Below are 16,015 nucleotides of genomic sequence, written 5' to 3'. Positions count from 1 at the left end.
CTCATTTAATAATTGAACTCTATAATAAATGTGAGAGAAAGGAACATCACTTTTCGTGTTCTGAAAGTACTTAAAAATTACTCTTCGTCCCTTTAAGCTACTACGAGATCAATAAATATCTTATTAATTTGTCAACTTAAAAGAAAAGGATTAAGTACTTCTATTTAAGATTTCCATAGGAGGTGATTTCTTGTCCTCCCAATTTATATCACAGTAAATTACCATGAATAAAATGAAGCTTCTTGCTTCTTTCTTCGGGAATTTCAACCTATTTTTTGATTGGAACACAAATCTCGCATATTCTTGAATTGAAATTTACTTCAAAGAATTCGATGAGCCATGAGGAGTTAGCCCATATGATTTTTCTATTGGACATTTAATAAAATGGTGTTCAAGGGTTCTTCCTTAGGCTTGAAAAGATGCATTACTTTTCCTCAATTTTTTCCCCCGATCACAAATCTTGTTGTGATAATTTTCCAAGCTATTTTGTTTTTGGTTTTGTAGGAGGGGTGAGGTTGATTACAAAATGGAAACTGTGGGCCCAACTAGAAGTGGAAAAGGCCCATTTGCACACCAATCTTGGCCCAATCCACGAATTAAAGCCCGAAGAGGAAAGATGAAGAGGTTGACCTCCCGAGGAGCCTGAGGAGCAAGGATTCCTTAGGAATTACCAAGCAAGCCAATAGTACCAGAAGACAAAAGACTAAAGACAGTGGAAGAAACGTATGAGCATAGAAGAAAGGAAATATATAGATAAAGTAGCCATTATCTTCGCATTTAATACACTGTATCAACTCAAATGGTCGCATTAATGAAGGAGTGACCATTGAATAGTGGCCTCACAGCTTGTAGCACATTTTACCACCTCCAGCGATAAGCATCCAAAAGAAGGCCCCTATTGGAGGGTTAGGATGCAATCTAAAGGTAATGGGGGGTGAGGGGGGGGGGGGATGAGAAATTGAAAGAAAAGAGTAGAACTATGTAGGGAAACCTTGTATCTAAAAAGTTGAAACTTTTTATGAATATTGGCTCCTTGGCTGGACTCGTGATATTGTTATTTCCAAATTTAGTACTTTTTACGATTCATCTAGCCCTATCTTCACTAACCTAATAGTTGGACAATAAGAAAGCATTAAAATTGACCTCACTAGCCCATACTCTAATAAATTAATTGCATTGGGCTTATAAAATCTAACTCCACTATTCTAAGTGGGCTTAGCCTTTTTTGGGCCCTTACAGGTTCTCAAAAACTTGTATTAAGATTTTTTTTTTTTTTTTTTTGTGTGTTTTTCCGAAGTCAATTGTTGATGTCAATTTACTTAATTGAAAGGATTTTTGTTACGACTTTTTCAATAGTTTGTCAATTTTATAGTTTTTTGCTTAATGACAAGTATTTGTGTCATGACTTCTAATTTGATGTCACTATCCTTTTTTTTTTTGGGTTAAATTTAAATGCATTTTGTATAAAGTATTTAAATCAAAGGTAACTAATTTGATTTAAATTAAAATTATTTAGGACTGAATATTTAAATTTGTGTTCTTTATGAAATCGTTGAATGAATTTAAAATTTATTAATATGTAAATTTGAATTACAATCGTAACACAAATATGAAAAAATATATCATATCATATCATCATATACTATATAATAAAAGTTGGGCTTAGAAACCTTGGTTGTGCCAAGTGACTTCATGAAATTATAGCAATATTTTGGATAAAACAATATTTTAGAAAGAGACAACAGTTTATTTGTACTTATCAATTTATTTAGATAAACTAACAATAACCTTTCAAAAAAAAAAAAAAGATAAAATAACAATAAGTGTTTTAACAAAACATGCAATATGCATTTAAGTTTCATTTGATAGAGACAACAACTTATTTGTTCTTATCAATTTCTTTAAATAATGTAACAATAAGTATTTTAACAAAAAATGCAACATAAATTTTAGATAAAATTACAAGTGTTTTAACAAAACATGCAATATTTGTTCTTATCAATTTCTTTAGATAATGTAACGATAAGTGTTTTAACAAAACATGCAACATGTGTTTTAGATAAAATAAAAATAGATGTTTTAACAAAACATGCAATATGCATCTAAGTTTTAGTTGATAAAGACAACATCTTTTTTTTTTTTAATCAATTTTTCTAGATAAAACAATAATAAGTGTTATAACAAAACATGCAACATGCATCTAAGTTTCGAAATTTTAAATCCTACTCCAACTAAAAAATCTATTATCAAAATTTCAAAACTTATATATATGCACCAATGATCTTTCCATAAAATCTCTCTTGCAACCCACATTTTTTTTTTTGAGTTGCAACTTACGCATATTTATTTGTATTAGAATGATATATATGTTATATATATATACATAGGAGTTGATAAATTTATATGGTACTCTCTCTCTCTCTCTCTCTCTCTCTCTCTCTCTCTCTCTCTCAATTTTTTTCCTAATAAAAAACTACTCTCATTAATTATTAAATTATTTTTTTATTAATTGTTAGGATATACTTCCTCAAATTAAAGAATAAAATTAAGAATAGTTTAACTTACATAAAAATTTATCATTTAAATTTTATTCAAACTAAAAATCTATTATAATTTTTTTTTTTAACTTCCTTCCCTAGAAAAAAAAAATTAACTGAAATCTGGAATCCCACACAACACCCCATGCTTTTTCCCCTCAAGTTGCATCTTTGTTTTACTAATTATTTAAAAAATTTATTTTATTAATTATTTGAATATATTTTCTTGAATCAAGGGATAAGATTTAATTATAATTTAATTTAGATAAAAATTAATTATCTAAGTTTCAGAAATTTAAATCCCACTCCAACTAAAAATCTATTATCAAAATTTCAAAACTTATATACATTCACCAATAGTTTTTCCATAAAATCCTTCTTGCACCCCTTTTTTTTTTTCTTCAAGTTGCAACTTACGCATATGGCAAAGAAAGTCTACTATAAAGAAGCAAAACAAAGGACACCCATTTAAGTTCTTGATTTTTCTTAACTAATTTTTTTATAAAAATAAAATCTAAACTTTTGAACTATTTTGTGTGTTTTAGGTTTTGGTTATTCTATGTATGTAGTTTGTAGTATTTTGATTTTTCAACTGGCTATCACTAAAAAATATTTGGTTCAAAACATGTTTTTCCTGTGTTGTAGTGCAATTTATTCATGTTTATCTATTTTTATATTTTAAAAATTCTGTTTTTACTTTGTGTTAATTTCTTAGCATGCCTCCCATACTAATTAGTATGCTACCATTGGCACACCATTCTTTTCATTCACTCTCTACCAAAACATATCCCATTCACTCTTTCCCATTCATTTTCATTCCTAACAGTCAATACAACCATTCTTCTTCCCTTTTTTTATTCCCTGAATCTTTCAATTATACAAGCACAATTATTCGGCCTCACATACGAGATACTCTTTTTTTTTTTTTTTTTTTTAAGAAATAAGTTTTTTTAAGAAAGAAATAAGTTATTTTATTCAGTTATAGGCAAATCTGCCTGATAAGCAGCAAGTGTGTGAGATGAAACATCTTTCATTTACACTGAAAAACTAATGACATATAAGATACCGTTATTCCGTTAACACTATTATTCCTTGGAAACTGGGCAACACTATTGTAAATCAAGGTAATAAATTAATCACACGGTATATCATTCATGTTAGGTTTGCTTCCACAACTTGGGCCAATTTGGCTAACGCAACATGAGAGGAACCACCTTCTTTCTGGGCTACCATAGCTTCATCTCTGAAGCCCAAAACTCTCACTCTCACCTCTCTCCCAACTTCTGACTCAAATAACTCCCTCACTCGCTTTTCCAACTCTTCTGCACTCACCAACCCATCTTCCATCTCCTTTAAACCCAATGCCACCTTCATTTCCTCCACCAAAAACACCCTATTCAACCTTTGCTCCGCATACAATGGCCATGCAACCATTGGCACACCAACACTGATCGCTTCAAGCACTGAGTTCCACCCACAGTGAGTCACGAACCCACCCACCGAGTCATGACTCAGCACTTTCACCTGTGGAGCCCATTGCTTCACCACAAACCCCTTATCCTTTGTCCTTTCCAAGAAACCTTTTGGCAATAATTCATCCAAGTTTGGCTCTTTCTCATTATGTGGTGGTGGATTTCTTACTACCCACAAGAACCTTTGACCACTATTTTCCAACCCCACCGCCATTTCTCTCAACTGTTTCGCTGAAAACGATCCCATGCTTCCAAAAGATAGAAACACAACACTTCGACTCGGTTGGGAGGTTAGCCATTTCAAACACTCGTGCTCATCTCCATCTTGATTGCTGCTTGATATCAATGGTCCAATACAAAATATTGGGGGAGTAAGTCCATCTGGGACACATAGTCCATCCGATATTGCGTTGATAGCTTTTTTTTCAAGCAAGTCGAACGTGTTTACAAAAATCCCATTTGATTTGGCCATGTGAGTTGCTGTGTTTAAGAAATATTCATACCGTTGAGAAGTACGATCTGATATACCTCCTGGCATATCCGAAGCTGGGATAGGCGGTATGCCAGGAATATCAAAAAGCATGTTACTAAGATCTTTGAAGCTTTTATCCACGTTTTTATGCAAGGTGGGCATGTATAGAAACAAAGCTAGACCACTTGCGCCAGAGGTGAAGAAATAGTAAGTGGGGATGTCAAGGTTTGTGGCCACTTCGAAAGCAGCATCACAGAAGAAATCAATGATAAAGGCTCTGAGTTTGGAGGTTTGGGAAATAGTTTTGAGGGTTTGGTGGAGATTTGGGTTGTTGAGGAGTGGGATTAAGAAGCTGAGTTCTACAGGGGAAGCAGTACTGCGTGGAATTTCAGAGATGGGGGGTAGGTGTTGGAATGTGATAGATGGGGTGGTGGAATTGACGGTGGCGATGTATTGGGTAGTAGAGCTTGCTACATAATTTGGTGCGGTGGAGTTAGTATTTGTGTTTGGATCGCTTAAGATGAGGATTGTGATGGAGAAAGAAGGTTGATGTTTGAGTATGAGCTTGCCAAACTCTACCATGGAGATCAGATGGCCTCTACCTGGAGAAGGGTACAGAACTATGACATCCTCCATTGTCACAAAGAAAGAGAAGAATGAGTTGGTGCCTCTTGTGTTTCCAACGTATATCAAGGTTGATCCAGTGGTTAAGTTCACAAAAATTTTAACATAGCACTGGTTACTCCAAACACAATAACAGACATGAAAAGGCTACAGGTAAGAACAGAAAAAGTAAGAAAGATCCCGAAAGAGAAACTAGAGAGAATGGTAGATGGGAAATAGAAAACCAGAGACTCCACACTGATAAAATCAGAATGAGAAACAATATATAATATATACTACACACTGCCTCTCCAATACAACATATTTACATATTAAAATTGTGAAAAAATCGTGAATTGTGGTAGCTGCGATTGCTCAAAATAACAATACATGACTTCACGTCACCAACAAAAGTTTGCTCAAAAGTTAATAAATATTCATTTCATATAATTTTCCTGGACAAGTTCTGTCCACACGCACCATCTTCAAGTAATACTGCAACTTTTACGTCACGGCATATGACATCTCTTCGGTATTTTAAATGCTGTTTTTCTTAAAATCTAATTTTATTAAATTTTACAAAATCTAAAAAAAAAAAAAAACAGGTATTGTATTTTTTTTTATGAGAAATATTAACAAGTGCTCTTAGGGTACTGGTTAATAATTCGTTTAAAGAAAGTTTTTATAAGAAATGAAAAAAAATTAATTACTATTATGACAGTTTTTTTCATTTCCCATAAAAATAGTATCAAAACTTTCCTAAAGTAAATTATTAACGAGTGGCTTAAAGGCACTTGTTAGTCATGACCCTTTTTTTATTTATTTATTTTTTTTAGGAGGGATTTGGAAAAGGAGGGGGGAGGGACGAATTGAAGCGATACAGGATTGAATTTCAATGGATCATAACAGTAAGGTCACTCTGTTACTTACAACATCCATCACATATTGTGCTTGAGTTTTTTTCTCACACACACATATATATATATATATATTTATTTATTTATTTAAAAACTTTCATCCATATCAGTTATGTAAGTCCATATAGAATGGAATGACAAGTGTATTAGTTCTTATCATTTGAAAATTGAAAGTGGCGGTGCAGTTTTGTTCTGCCCTCCCACCAAAAAAACGAAAATTGAAAGTGGATTTTTTTTTTTTGTCATAGTTCTTATCAACAAAAAATAGGCATGGCTCTTAAATAAGTGCCACATGTGGATGTCTCTTGTCTGTTGACTGTTAGCTAAGAACTGCATAAATCCCATTCATCTCTCCCATTCATTTTCTTGGTGAAACGTGTCATTCCTAACATTCAATACAACCATTCTTCTTCCTTGTTTTTTTTCCCCTAAATCATTCAACACAATCATTGCGACTTAGATACGAGATAGTACTGTTTACAAGGATATTCCTTTGAATCTGAGCAACACTATTATAAATCAAGTTAATTATAAATTAATAAAATAATTCACATACAATTTGTGAGTTTGGATCCGTGTCTATGTTTATGCGTTTTTTTTTTTTAAGCACATAAACAGTAAAATCACATGAATTTACTGTGCAGGGAAAACAAAATGAATTGTTTATGCACTGTTCACGTGTCCTACAGTACTATTCACACATTTAAATATTATTTTCTTACAGTATTTTCAGTTTTCAGTTTCAGTAAAAACAATTTGTATCCAAACGGATCCAATATATCATTCATTTTGAATACATAATTATCGTACATATCACGTTTACAAAGTGTAGCATTAAAACCATATCATATGATAAAATTTATAAATAAATAAATAAATAAAAATAAAAATAAAAGATCACATTCTACCCTAGTTCTTCTCAACCTTTTTCATTTCTAGAGGCTCAAATTTACACTTTGGAGTAAGATGCTATTAATTTCAAATTGTGTGTGCGATTTTATGTGAGTGTGATAATCACCACTCTTTTTTAAAATTACTTTTATATCCTTATAATTAATAATTAATTTATAATTTATTAAAATAAAATAGCAAAATCATTTTTTATGATTTTTTTTCTCATTCATCTCATTCCCTTCTTTTCTACGTGCCTCCAAATACTAAACACCTACAAAGAAGTGTTTTCTTTCCCTTTGTTTTTTCCTCCAAATGCTAAACATCGACTTTTGCCCCCTCACACTCTACAAGTACTTATACTTATGAAATAACTAACGCACCAAAGGTGTGTTTATTGCACATTGCCCAAATACAATAAAAAATGAATTTAATATTTTTAATGTATTTTTGCAATATCAAACAGATTGTTATTGCAAACTTTGGGAGTATACATGCTCCCTACACTGTGTACGTTAGTTTTCTTTTTTTTGCTCTACATGAATTAACTCCTCAACCCCAATGCAAGAATTTCAAGTGACAAATGTGTTCAGTATGCATGTGCATGGGAAGGAAATCTATCATATATGATAGATATAGTACCATATATCTCTGCACTTGAGTATCTGTTGAATTACTATTATCTTAAGATATAAAACTAATTTCACTGTATTTGGTATACCTGTGCGTGTTTAATCTGTTGACTTACTACTACAAACAACAAGTCTTAAGTGAATTTGGTATACCTGTAAATAGTAGTTCGGAACTGTATTGTCAACACTCAACACGCTTACCTTTGTAGTCCAAGTCAATAGAAAAAAGACAAGACTCTTTAAAAATGATGATATGCTTACTTGCCACATCATTCCAACCAATGGAAAACATATGACTCTTTAAAAATGGATGATATCCTTACCTGCCACGTTATTCCAACACACCTATGTGCACTACTATTTACAGGTATGTATACACACACTGCGAAGCTCTCTTCACACACGCATAGAGTCGAGAGACCAAAATGGAGACCATAGTATTGTATCCATTACCAGCCATGGGTCACCTAATCTCCATGGTAGAGCTAGGCAAACTCATCCTCAACAACCACCCTTCACACTCCATCTCCATCCACATCCTCATCAGTACTCCATCCATCCACTTAGGCTCCACCGCCCCATACATCGCTTCCGTCTCCGCCGCCACCCCTTCCATCACTTTCCACCACCTCCCAGCTCCCACTCCCCCTCTCGACCCAATTTCCTTCCCCTCCTTCGAACTTTTCTTGTTTGAGCACGTTAACCGCACCAACCCTCATGTCCACAACGCCCTTTTATCAATCTCTCAATCTTCCCCTATCCAAGCTTTCATTATTGACCTTTTCTGCAGCACCGCCCTCAAAATCGCCACTTCACTCCACATCCCAACCTACTATTTCTTCACATCCGGCATCAGCTGCCTCTCCTTGTTCATTTACATACCAAGCCTTCACAAAAGCACCACCAAAAGTTTCAAAGATTTAAACCACACACTCCTTCACGTCCCAGGCTTACCACCCTTCCCTGCATCCCATATGCCTGACCCAACGCTTGATAGAACCAAAGAAACCTATTCACGGTTCCTAAACATCGCAACCCATTTGCCAAAATCCGCTGGAATCATTGTTAACTCGTTTGACTCACTCGAACCAAGAGCCTTGGAAACTATATCGAATGGACTTTGTGTCCCAGACGGTCCCACCCCACCTATCTTTTGCATTGGACCATTGATTGCTTCAAATGAACGACGTGGTGATGAAGCTGAGCAGTGTTTGAAATGGCTGGACAAGCAATCTAGCAGAAGCGTTGTGTTTTTGTGCTTTGGAAGCATGGGCTTGTTCTCAAAGGAGCAATTGAAGGAAATAGCTGTAGGGTTAGAGAGAAGTGAGCAAAGGTTCTTGTGGGTAGTTCGGAGCCCACCTACAAAGGAAGAAAGCAAAGACTTCTCGCCACCACCTGAACCAGATTTGGATTCGTTACTCCCAGACGGGTTCTTGGATCGGACCAAAGAGAGGGGACTAGTGGTGAAGCAGTGGGCACCTCAGGTGGCTGTGTTGAATCACGACTCGGTGGCTGGGTTCGTGACTCATTGTGGGTGGAACTCGGTGCTGGAATCAGTTGTTGCAGGCGTGCCAATGGTGGCGTGGCCACTGTACGCGGAGCAAAGGTTTAACAAGACTATGTTGGTGGAGGAGTTGAAGCTAGCTTTGCCGATGAACGAGTCGGAAGGAGGATTGGTGAGTGCGGCCGAGGTGGAGAAGCGAGTTAGAGAGTTGATGGACTCGGAGGAGGGAAACTCAATAAGGGAGCGCGTCAAGGCTAAGAAAGAAGAAGCAATTGTGGCAACGAATGAAGGTGGGTCTTCACGAATTGCATTGGCCAAGTTGGTTCAGTCATGGAAGCAAGGATGAGATATTATCAGCAGCAAAAAAAGATGTTTCACCATCACTTTACCAAACACAGAGTGTAGCGGTTTACACTTTAATCTTTATCTTCCTTTTGGGACGCTTGCAGCTTGATGCTCTGTTCTCTGCATTAGTAAGAGTACCTACTTGCTTTCTTTAAGAGCTGGTCCAGCTCTTCTGTTATCTCCTCCATTTTGGCTCTACTTGAAGTAAAGAACTGGATTTTTTGCTTGTGTTCAAATTGCTTTTGGGTATGGTACAATTTATGTTGCTCAGAGACTTTGGTGGTTTGGATGGTTTGTAATAGGGGAAAAGTCTTCTCATATTTTATTCTTTTGCCTCTCTCTCTCTCTCTATACGTACATACATATATATATATATATATACACTTTTTTTTTTTTGACAGAATAGATAGAAGTATATTAAAGAAACTGAGGGAGTACAAAGTGAGCCTTAGGGGTGGTTCCCACTGACCAAACCCCACCAGCCAATACACTCAAAGGAAAAAGTAAACTTATAACGTATACGAAGGCCTCAAAGGTGAGGGCAGCACACTCAGGTGTTCAGTTGTTAGGCATGCAACGAGTTAACCGTTGGTATTCTTCCATTAGCGTTTCAGCGCTCTTAAGGATTGCATGCGGCAGGGTCTGATAAGCTTCAAAGTATAGCCTGTTACGTGCATTCCATATGGACCATGCCACCATAGCCCACGTTTCAAGCTCCTTCCTGGACAACCTTTCCTTCAAGGTTTGGGCTAAGCTAAAAAACGTCCTAGCCGAGGAGTCACTTTTCTGCAGCTTTCCTTTGACAAGCGCCCAAACATTGTGCGCTAAGGGGCATTGCCAGAGTATGTGGAGGACCGTCTCATTGCTCGAACCACAAACCGCACACTTATGATCAATGGGTACTTTCCGACGGGCTAAGTTTGCTCGGGTGGACAGGATGTCCGAGCTAGCCCGCCATATGAAGTTTCTTACTTTAGGTGGAATGAACAGCCTCCACAGCCTGCTCCAAATCCGCTTGTCTTCTTGCACCCTCGAGTGTTCTGCGAAATCCGTCTGACTCATCCGGAGTGCTACTTGATAAGCAGGTCGCACCGAAAACATTTGGGCCATATTTTCATTCCATAACAGTGTATCCCGGCTCTCCAGACTCCCCAATCGAATCCGCAAAACTTCATCTCTTGACGGTGGTTGAAACCAAGCATTGACTTTTCCCCTGTCCCATTGCTTGGTTTGTGGGTTGATGAAGTCAGCCACCCTCAAGGTTTGGTCTACCCCGTCATGGAACATCGGGGGGTGGGGTAGCCACTTATGAGTCTGAATACCAACCGAGCGACCATCACCGATTTTCCAAATTGAACCCACCCGAATCAGCTCCCTAGCACTAAGGAGACTACGCCACACGTAAGAGGGGTTGGTCCCTAGTTCGGCCTCCATGAATGAGCAAGCGGGAAAGTACCTTGCTTTGTATACTCGGTAGAACAGCGAGTGTGTTCCATGGATGAGTCTCCATGCCTGTTTAGCCAACATTACAAGGTTAAAAGCATGAATATCGCGAAAGCCCACCCCACCTCTATTCTTAGGAGTGCACAATTTGCCCCAGTTGATCCAGTGAATTTTCCGATCATTCCAAGTCTGCACCCACCAATACTTAGCCAACACAGAATTCATCCTGTCACACACTGCTCTAGGGATCTTGAAGATGCTCATTGAGTATGTAGGTATCGCTTGGGCCACCGTCTTGATAAGGACTTCCCTCCCTGCCTTAGAAATATTCTTTTCCTTCCACCCCATCACCCTACGACTAACCCTTTCCTGAAGATCCTTAAAGGTATTAACCCTTGATCTGCCTCCCACCATGGGTAATCCTAAGTATTTCTCGCAATTTGTCATTACCTGTGCCCCAAACATGGTCCTGATGTTTTCCTGAACCTCACGACACGTGTTCTTGCTAAAAAACAACGTAGTCTTTTGGCGGTTAATAGCCTGCCCCGAAACATTTTCATACTGGGCGAGTACGTCCATCAACCGGTGGCACTCTTCCGGCTTGGCTTCACAAAATAGAAGACTATCGTCGACGAACAGAAGGTGAGAGATGCGCACCCCACCCTGACAAGAAAGAAGTCCTCTTAGCTGGCGAGTTTCAGTCGCCTTTCATAGCGAGGAGGAGAGCCCCTCCACACAAAAAAGAAATAGGTACGGAGACAACGGGTCCCCTTGCTTGATCCCCCTAGATTGCGAGACATATCCGCAAGGTTCGCCATTAATAATGATGGAGTAAGAGGCTGTTCGTACTGTCAGCATTGCAAGCTTCACCCACTGTACTGGAAAGCCGATTCTTAACATGATTTTTTCAAGGAATTCCCATTCCACCCTATCGTAAGCCTTACTAACATCAAGCTTGACTGCCATGTGTCCAATCCTCCCTTTCCACCTATTTCGCATCCTGTGCAGCATTTCAAAAGCAATGGTGGTATTGTCTATGATAAGCCTGCCAGGCACAAACGCACTTTGGGAGTCAGAGATAATATTTGGTAAAATAGGTTTCACCCGATTCGCGAGTACCTTTGAGATAATTCTTGAGACAACTTTGCCCAAGCTTATAGGCCGGTACTCCGTGATGTACTGTGGGTTCTTCTTTTTAGGAATTAGCACAATATGTGTATAGTTCATTTTGCGCAAATACCTTCCCGAGTGAAGCACAGACAAAATCGCTGTAGTGATGTCGTGACCTACAATGTGCCAGAATTTTTGGAAAAAGAAAGGAGACATACCGTCCGGACCAGGTGACTTAGAAGGGTGCATCTAGAAGAGGGCCACCCGTACCTCCTCCTTCGTGTATGACCGCGTTAAGCTCCTTGCCATCTCTTCAGTAACTACACTATCCATTGAGGTCAGTACACCCTCCATGTTAAGGTCTGTCGAAGCAGTGAACAAACCTTTGTAATATGCTTTTGCAATGGTTGCTATCTGCCTGGTATTTGTACACCACACCCCATTTGTGTCATGCAAGCCCTCAATGGTATTTTTCCTACGCCGTTGGCTTGCCCGTTGGTGAAAGTACTTTGTATTCTTGTCTCCTGCAAGAAGCCAGATAGACCGAGACCTTTGCCGCCAGAACACCTCTTCATAGTGCAGAAGGTCATTAATCTCTCTTCGAACCTCATTTATTCTATCCAAGTTTTCCCCGAAGCCAGCTGCCCTTAGCTCCTCCAGCTCACCTTGTTTGGCGTTTAACCGGTCCTGAGTGTTTCCGAAGGTAGCCTTGCTCCAAGCCACCAGGTCCATCCTACACCTTTTTATTTTTTCAAACAAACAGAACATAGGGCTTCCAATAGGTTGCCCTTGTGCCCAGGAGGTTCTAATCCGCACCTCGCACTCGGGGTGGGCCACCCACTTTTCCTCAAATCGTTGTATCTTTGTTCTTCGGTGATGGTGTAACCCATGGGGCTCAGTTGTTAACAAAATGGGGTCGTGGTCAGAATAAGTTGCTAACGTGTGAAGGACTTTTGCTTGAGGGTAAAGCTCTCGCCATTCCTCCGATGCACAAAACCGATCAAGCCTTTGTTCCACAAAGTCATCCCTATGTCTCCCGTTTCTCCATGTGTATCTATATCCTTGAAAACCCAGGTCCGCTAGCCCACAGTGAAGAAGCGTGGTCTGGAACTCCTGCATGGGCCGTAACGGTTTGGGGATTCGGCCATTCCTTTCATCAGAGCTAAGTATTTCGTTAAAGTCACCGAGGCACACCCAAGGGAGTGATGCTCAGCCCCGTAGGTGCCTCATCAGCCGCCAAGTTTCACTCTTCAAGCTTTCTTCGAGGTGCCCATAAATTCCTGTCAGTCTCCATATTCGTTGCGATGGGGAAGAAACATGGGCGTCAATGTGGTTGGGGGAGTAGGTCTGAGTAGAGACCACCACCTTATTCTTCCAAAACAAAGCAAGCCCACCACTGCGCCTCACACTAGGTACAGCCAGCATCGAGGGAAACTCCAATTCTGTTTTAATAGACTGCATTTCACTTACTGTCAATTTTGTTTCCATAAGAAACAAAATTGTGGGTCCTTTTTTCCTTACCAAATCGGTAAGTACCTGAACTGCCTGGCGGTTCCCAAGCCCCCGACAGTTCCAACTCATGATGATCATGATGTTCGGAGGGGCTGAGAGGCAGCCGCTGCCATTGGAGTAGTTGGTTTAGTTTCATCGGCCAAAACCTTATGCCGCTTACTCTTTCCTTTCTCTATGCTTGGACCCTCTTTGTATTGGTGGTCTCGTTCTTCTCTTTTCTTCCCTACCCGAGGCAATCGGTCATTGGTTTTTTCATTTTTTTCATAGCTTTGGATTTGTGTAGTCCTTTTCCACGTAGTTGCTTTTTGCGGAAAATTACTAATAGGCCCCTTTTCCCATGCATGTGGACGTGGTTTATCAATTGGCACTGTTTCAGTCACGTGACCACCTTTAGTTGCATGTTTATCCATGCTATACAAAATAGGTACAGTAAAAAGATGGTCCCCTTTTGGTGTGTCTGAACCCATGAAATGTTGGTGTGGGCTATCATGGGGATGGCAGGTGTGTAGCAGTGTAGAGTCAGATTCCATGGGGTTGGGTTTCAGGGTGTCAGGGTCTGGTGGCGCCTTTTCCGTGATTTGAGGCGAAGGCCCATCCTTTTCAGTCCCTGGGATCCCGATTTTCCTGCTGCTATTGTCTGCATTTACTGTGCCTCGGAGTTCGGTGTCACCGGTCACGTCAGTCATGGTCAAAGCTAGAGTTTGAGTGTCTCGTGGGTTCCTTCGTGATGTCTGCGGCGTCGGCGTTGGGCTGTGCCGTGGAGGGCTATTCTCGGTGCTCCGTGGCCTGCCCGACGCCATTCGGTAACCGGCGCGAAGCCATTCTCCATACGGCTTGGTCTCCGTGTTCCCTTCATACGGGTGGGGGCACCGAATAGCATCGTGCCCCACTCTCCCACACTGAAAGCACATACCGACGAGCCTCTCATACCTATACGCCACCTTGATTCGTTCACCTTCCGGACTTACCACCTGGCCTCCTCTTCGTAGAGGTTTCTCAATCGGTATCTCCACCCGAATCCGCAGAAAACGGGCTTGATCCGAGGCAAGTGCCTTACAATCCACTTCCACCATGCTACCGATACCCCGCCCGATATCCAGTCTCGCTTCCTCGTTGATAAGGTCGAAGGGTAGACCCCAGACCTGGACCCACATCGGTAAGCTCCTGAACTGTACCGTCCTGGTGGTCAGACCCTTCTCCCACCTCTGTAGCGCCAACATATTGTTCTCGAAGCTCCACGGTCCGTTATCCCACACCCATCGTAGTTGGCTTTCCAATGAAAATCTGAACTGAAATAAGCCTTCCCCCACGTCAACAATTTTTAGATCGCTACCCATTTTCCAAACCGTTCGTAGGAGGTTTTTTGCTGCTCTCACTTTGAAAGGGCGAGTTGTCATGAACTTACCGATGAGGCTAAGGGAGCATTCTTCAAGGATCGCTTCCCTTCGTGCAGCTCGAATGGTGATTGGCTCGTCCTCTTCAGGTATCAGTGAAATGTTTTGGATCCGTTCTAGGAAGTCAGAATCCATTTAGGAAGAAAAGAAGGGGAGGAGGGAGAGACACTGTATGGGGAAGAAGTATTTACGAAGACTTCAGCTCTTTATCTCCACAGGTAGTACCTAGCCGGAGGATAAGAGAAGGAGGACTCACCCTTGGTGAGAAGAAATACTCCTACGAGAGGAGAAGGAAGATAATTGGCCCAATCTTATATATATATACACTTTAAGTGTCTTTAATTTCCTCAGTACATTCCAATTGGAGTTGAACTGATGAAACAACTACAAAGGGGCAAGATCCCTTAAAGTTGCTGCGCCCATTTAATGCGATGAACCCATGAAGAGTAAATAGTTTATATTAAAAAGGGTACAGTATAAAATAAAGAGTGAATAGTACATAACACTCTCACCACTTGTTAAGAATCTGCCAGTTAAAATCTTGTCAAGGAAAAACCCAATGAGAAAAAACCAGTGACGAAAGAAAAAGAGTACAATATCTTAGTGAGTTCTTAAGTGCCTTTAGTGAGTTTTTAAGTGCCTTTAAATTGTCTCATTAATACTTTGCAAAAGAAAACCCAGTGAAAAAAACCTAAGCGGAGGGAAAAGAGCACAATCAACACAGATAATTTTCTCCCCCTCATGAGTACAAATATCTTCAAAGATCTTTAAGCCGATGCATGTCAATATTGTGTACTATCTTTTTAAATGTTGCCGCTGATAATGACTTAGTGAATAAATCTGCCAAATTGTCACTTGACCATATTTGCTTGACATCAATTTCACTGTCCTTTTAGAGCTCATGTGTATAAAAGAATTTTGGTGAAATATGCTTGGTTCAATAACCTTTGATATATCCTCCCTTGATCTGAGCAATACAAGCAGCATTGTCTTCATATAAGATTGTGGGGCTTTCTTTGATTGATAATAAGCCGCATTTCTCTCAAATGTGTTAAATTACTAATCTTAGCCAAATGCACTCACGACTTGCTTCATGGATCGCAATAATCTTCGAGTGATTGGAAGACGTAGTAGATAACGTTTGCTTGACAGATCTCCATGAAATGGCAATGTTGCCACAAGT

The 16,015-nt window shown here is 39.5% G+C and overlaps 3 protein-coding genes across 3 annotated transcripts; 1 reads left to right on the top strand and 2 right to left on the bottom strand.

The window, feature by feature from the left end:
• Positions 1 to 3,549: 3,549 nt before the first annotated feature.
• LOC111988369 (anthocyanidin 5,3-O-glucosyltransferase) lies at positions 3,550 to 5,464 on the bottom strand. Its single transcript, XM_024020157.2, has one exon. The coding sequence runs from the start codon at positions 5,115 to 5,117 to the stop codon at positions 3,690 to 3,692; it is 1,428 nt and encodes a 475-aa protein (XP_023875925.2). The 5' UTR covers positions 5,118 to 5,464; the 3' UTR covers positions 3,550 to 3,689.
• A 2,366-nt stretch (positions 5,465 to 7,830) lies between these two features.
• Positions 7,831 to 9,701, top strand: LOC111988379 (UDP-glycosyltransferase 88B1). The gene has a single exon (XM_024020168.2). The coding sequence runs from the start codon at positions 7,950 to 7,952 to the stop codon at positions 9,372 to 9,374; it is 1,425 nt and encodes a 474-aa protein (XP_023875936.1). The 5' UTR covers positions 7,831 to 7,949; the 3' UTR covers positions 9,375 to 9,701.
• A 2,474-nt stretch (positions 9,702 to 12,175) lies between these two features.
• On the bottom strand, positions 12,176 to 13,045 carry LOC111988373 (uncharacterized). Its single transcript, XM_024020162.1, has one exon. The coding sequence runs from the start codon at positions 13,043 to 13,045 to the stop codon at positions 12,176 to 12,178; it is 870 nt and encodes a 289-aa protein (XP_023875930.1).
• Positions 13,046 to 16,015: the final 2,970 nt, after the last annotated feature.

This window comes from Quercus suber, unplaced genomic scaffold, assembly GCF_002906115.3.
Source record: "Quercus suber isolate HL8 unplaced genomic scaffold, Cork oak 2.0 scaffold_149, whole genome shotgun sequence".
NCBI lineage: Eukaryota > Viridiplantae > Streptophyta > Magnoliopsida > Fagales > Fagaceae > Quercus > Quercus suber.
The sequence above is the reverse complement of the archived record's forward strand: the minus strand, read 5'-3'. Positions and strand labels throughout refer to the sequence as shown.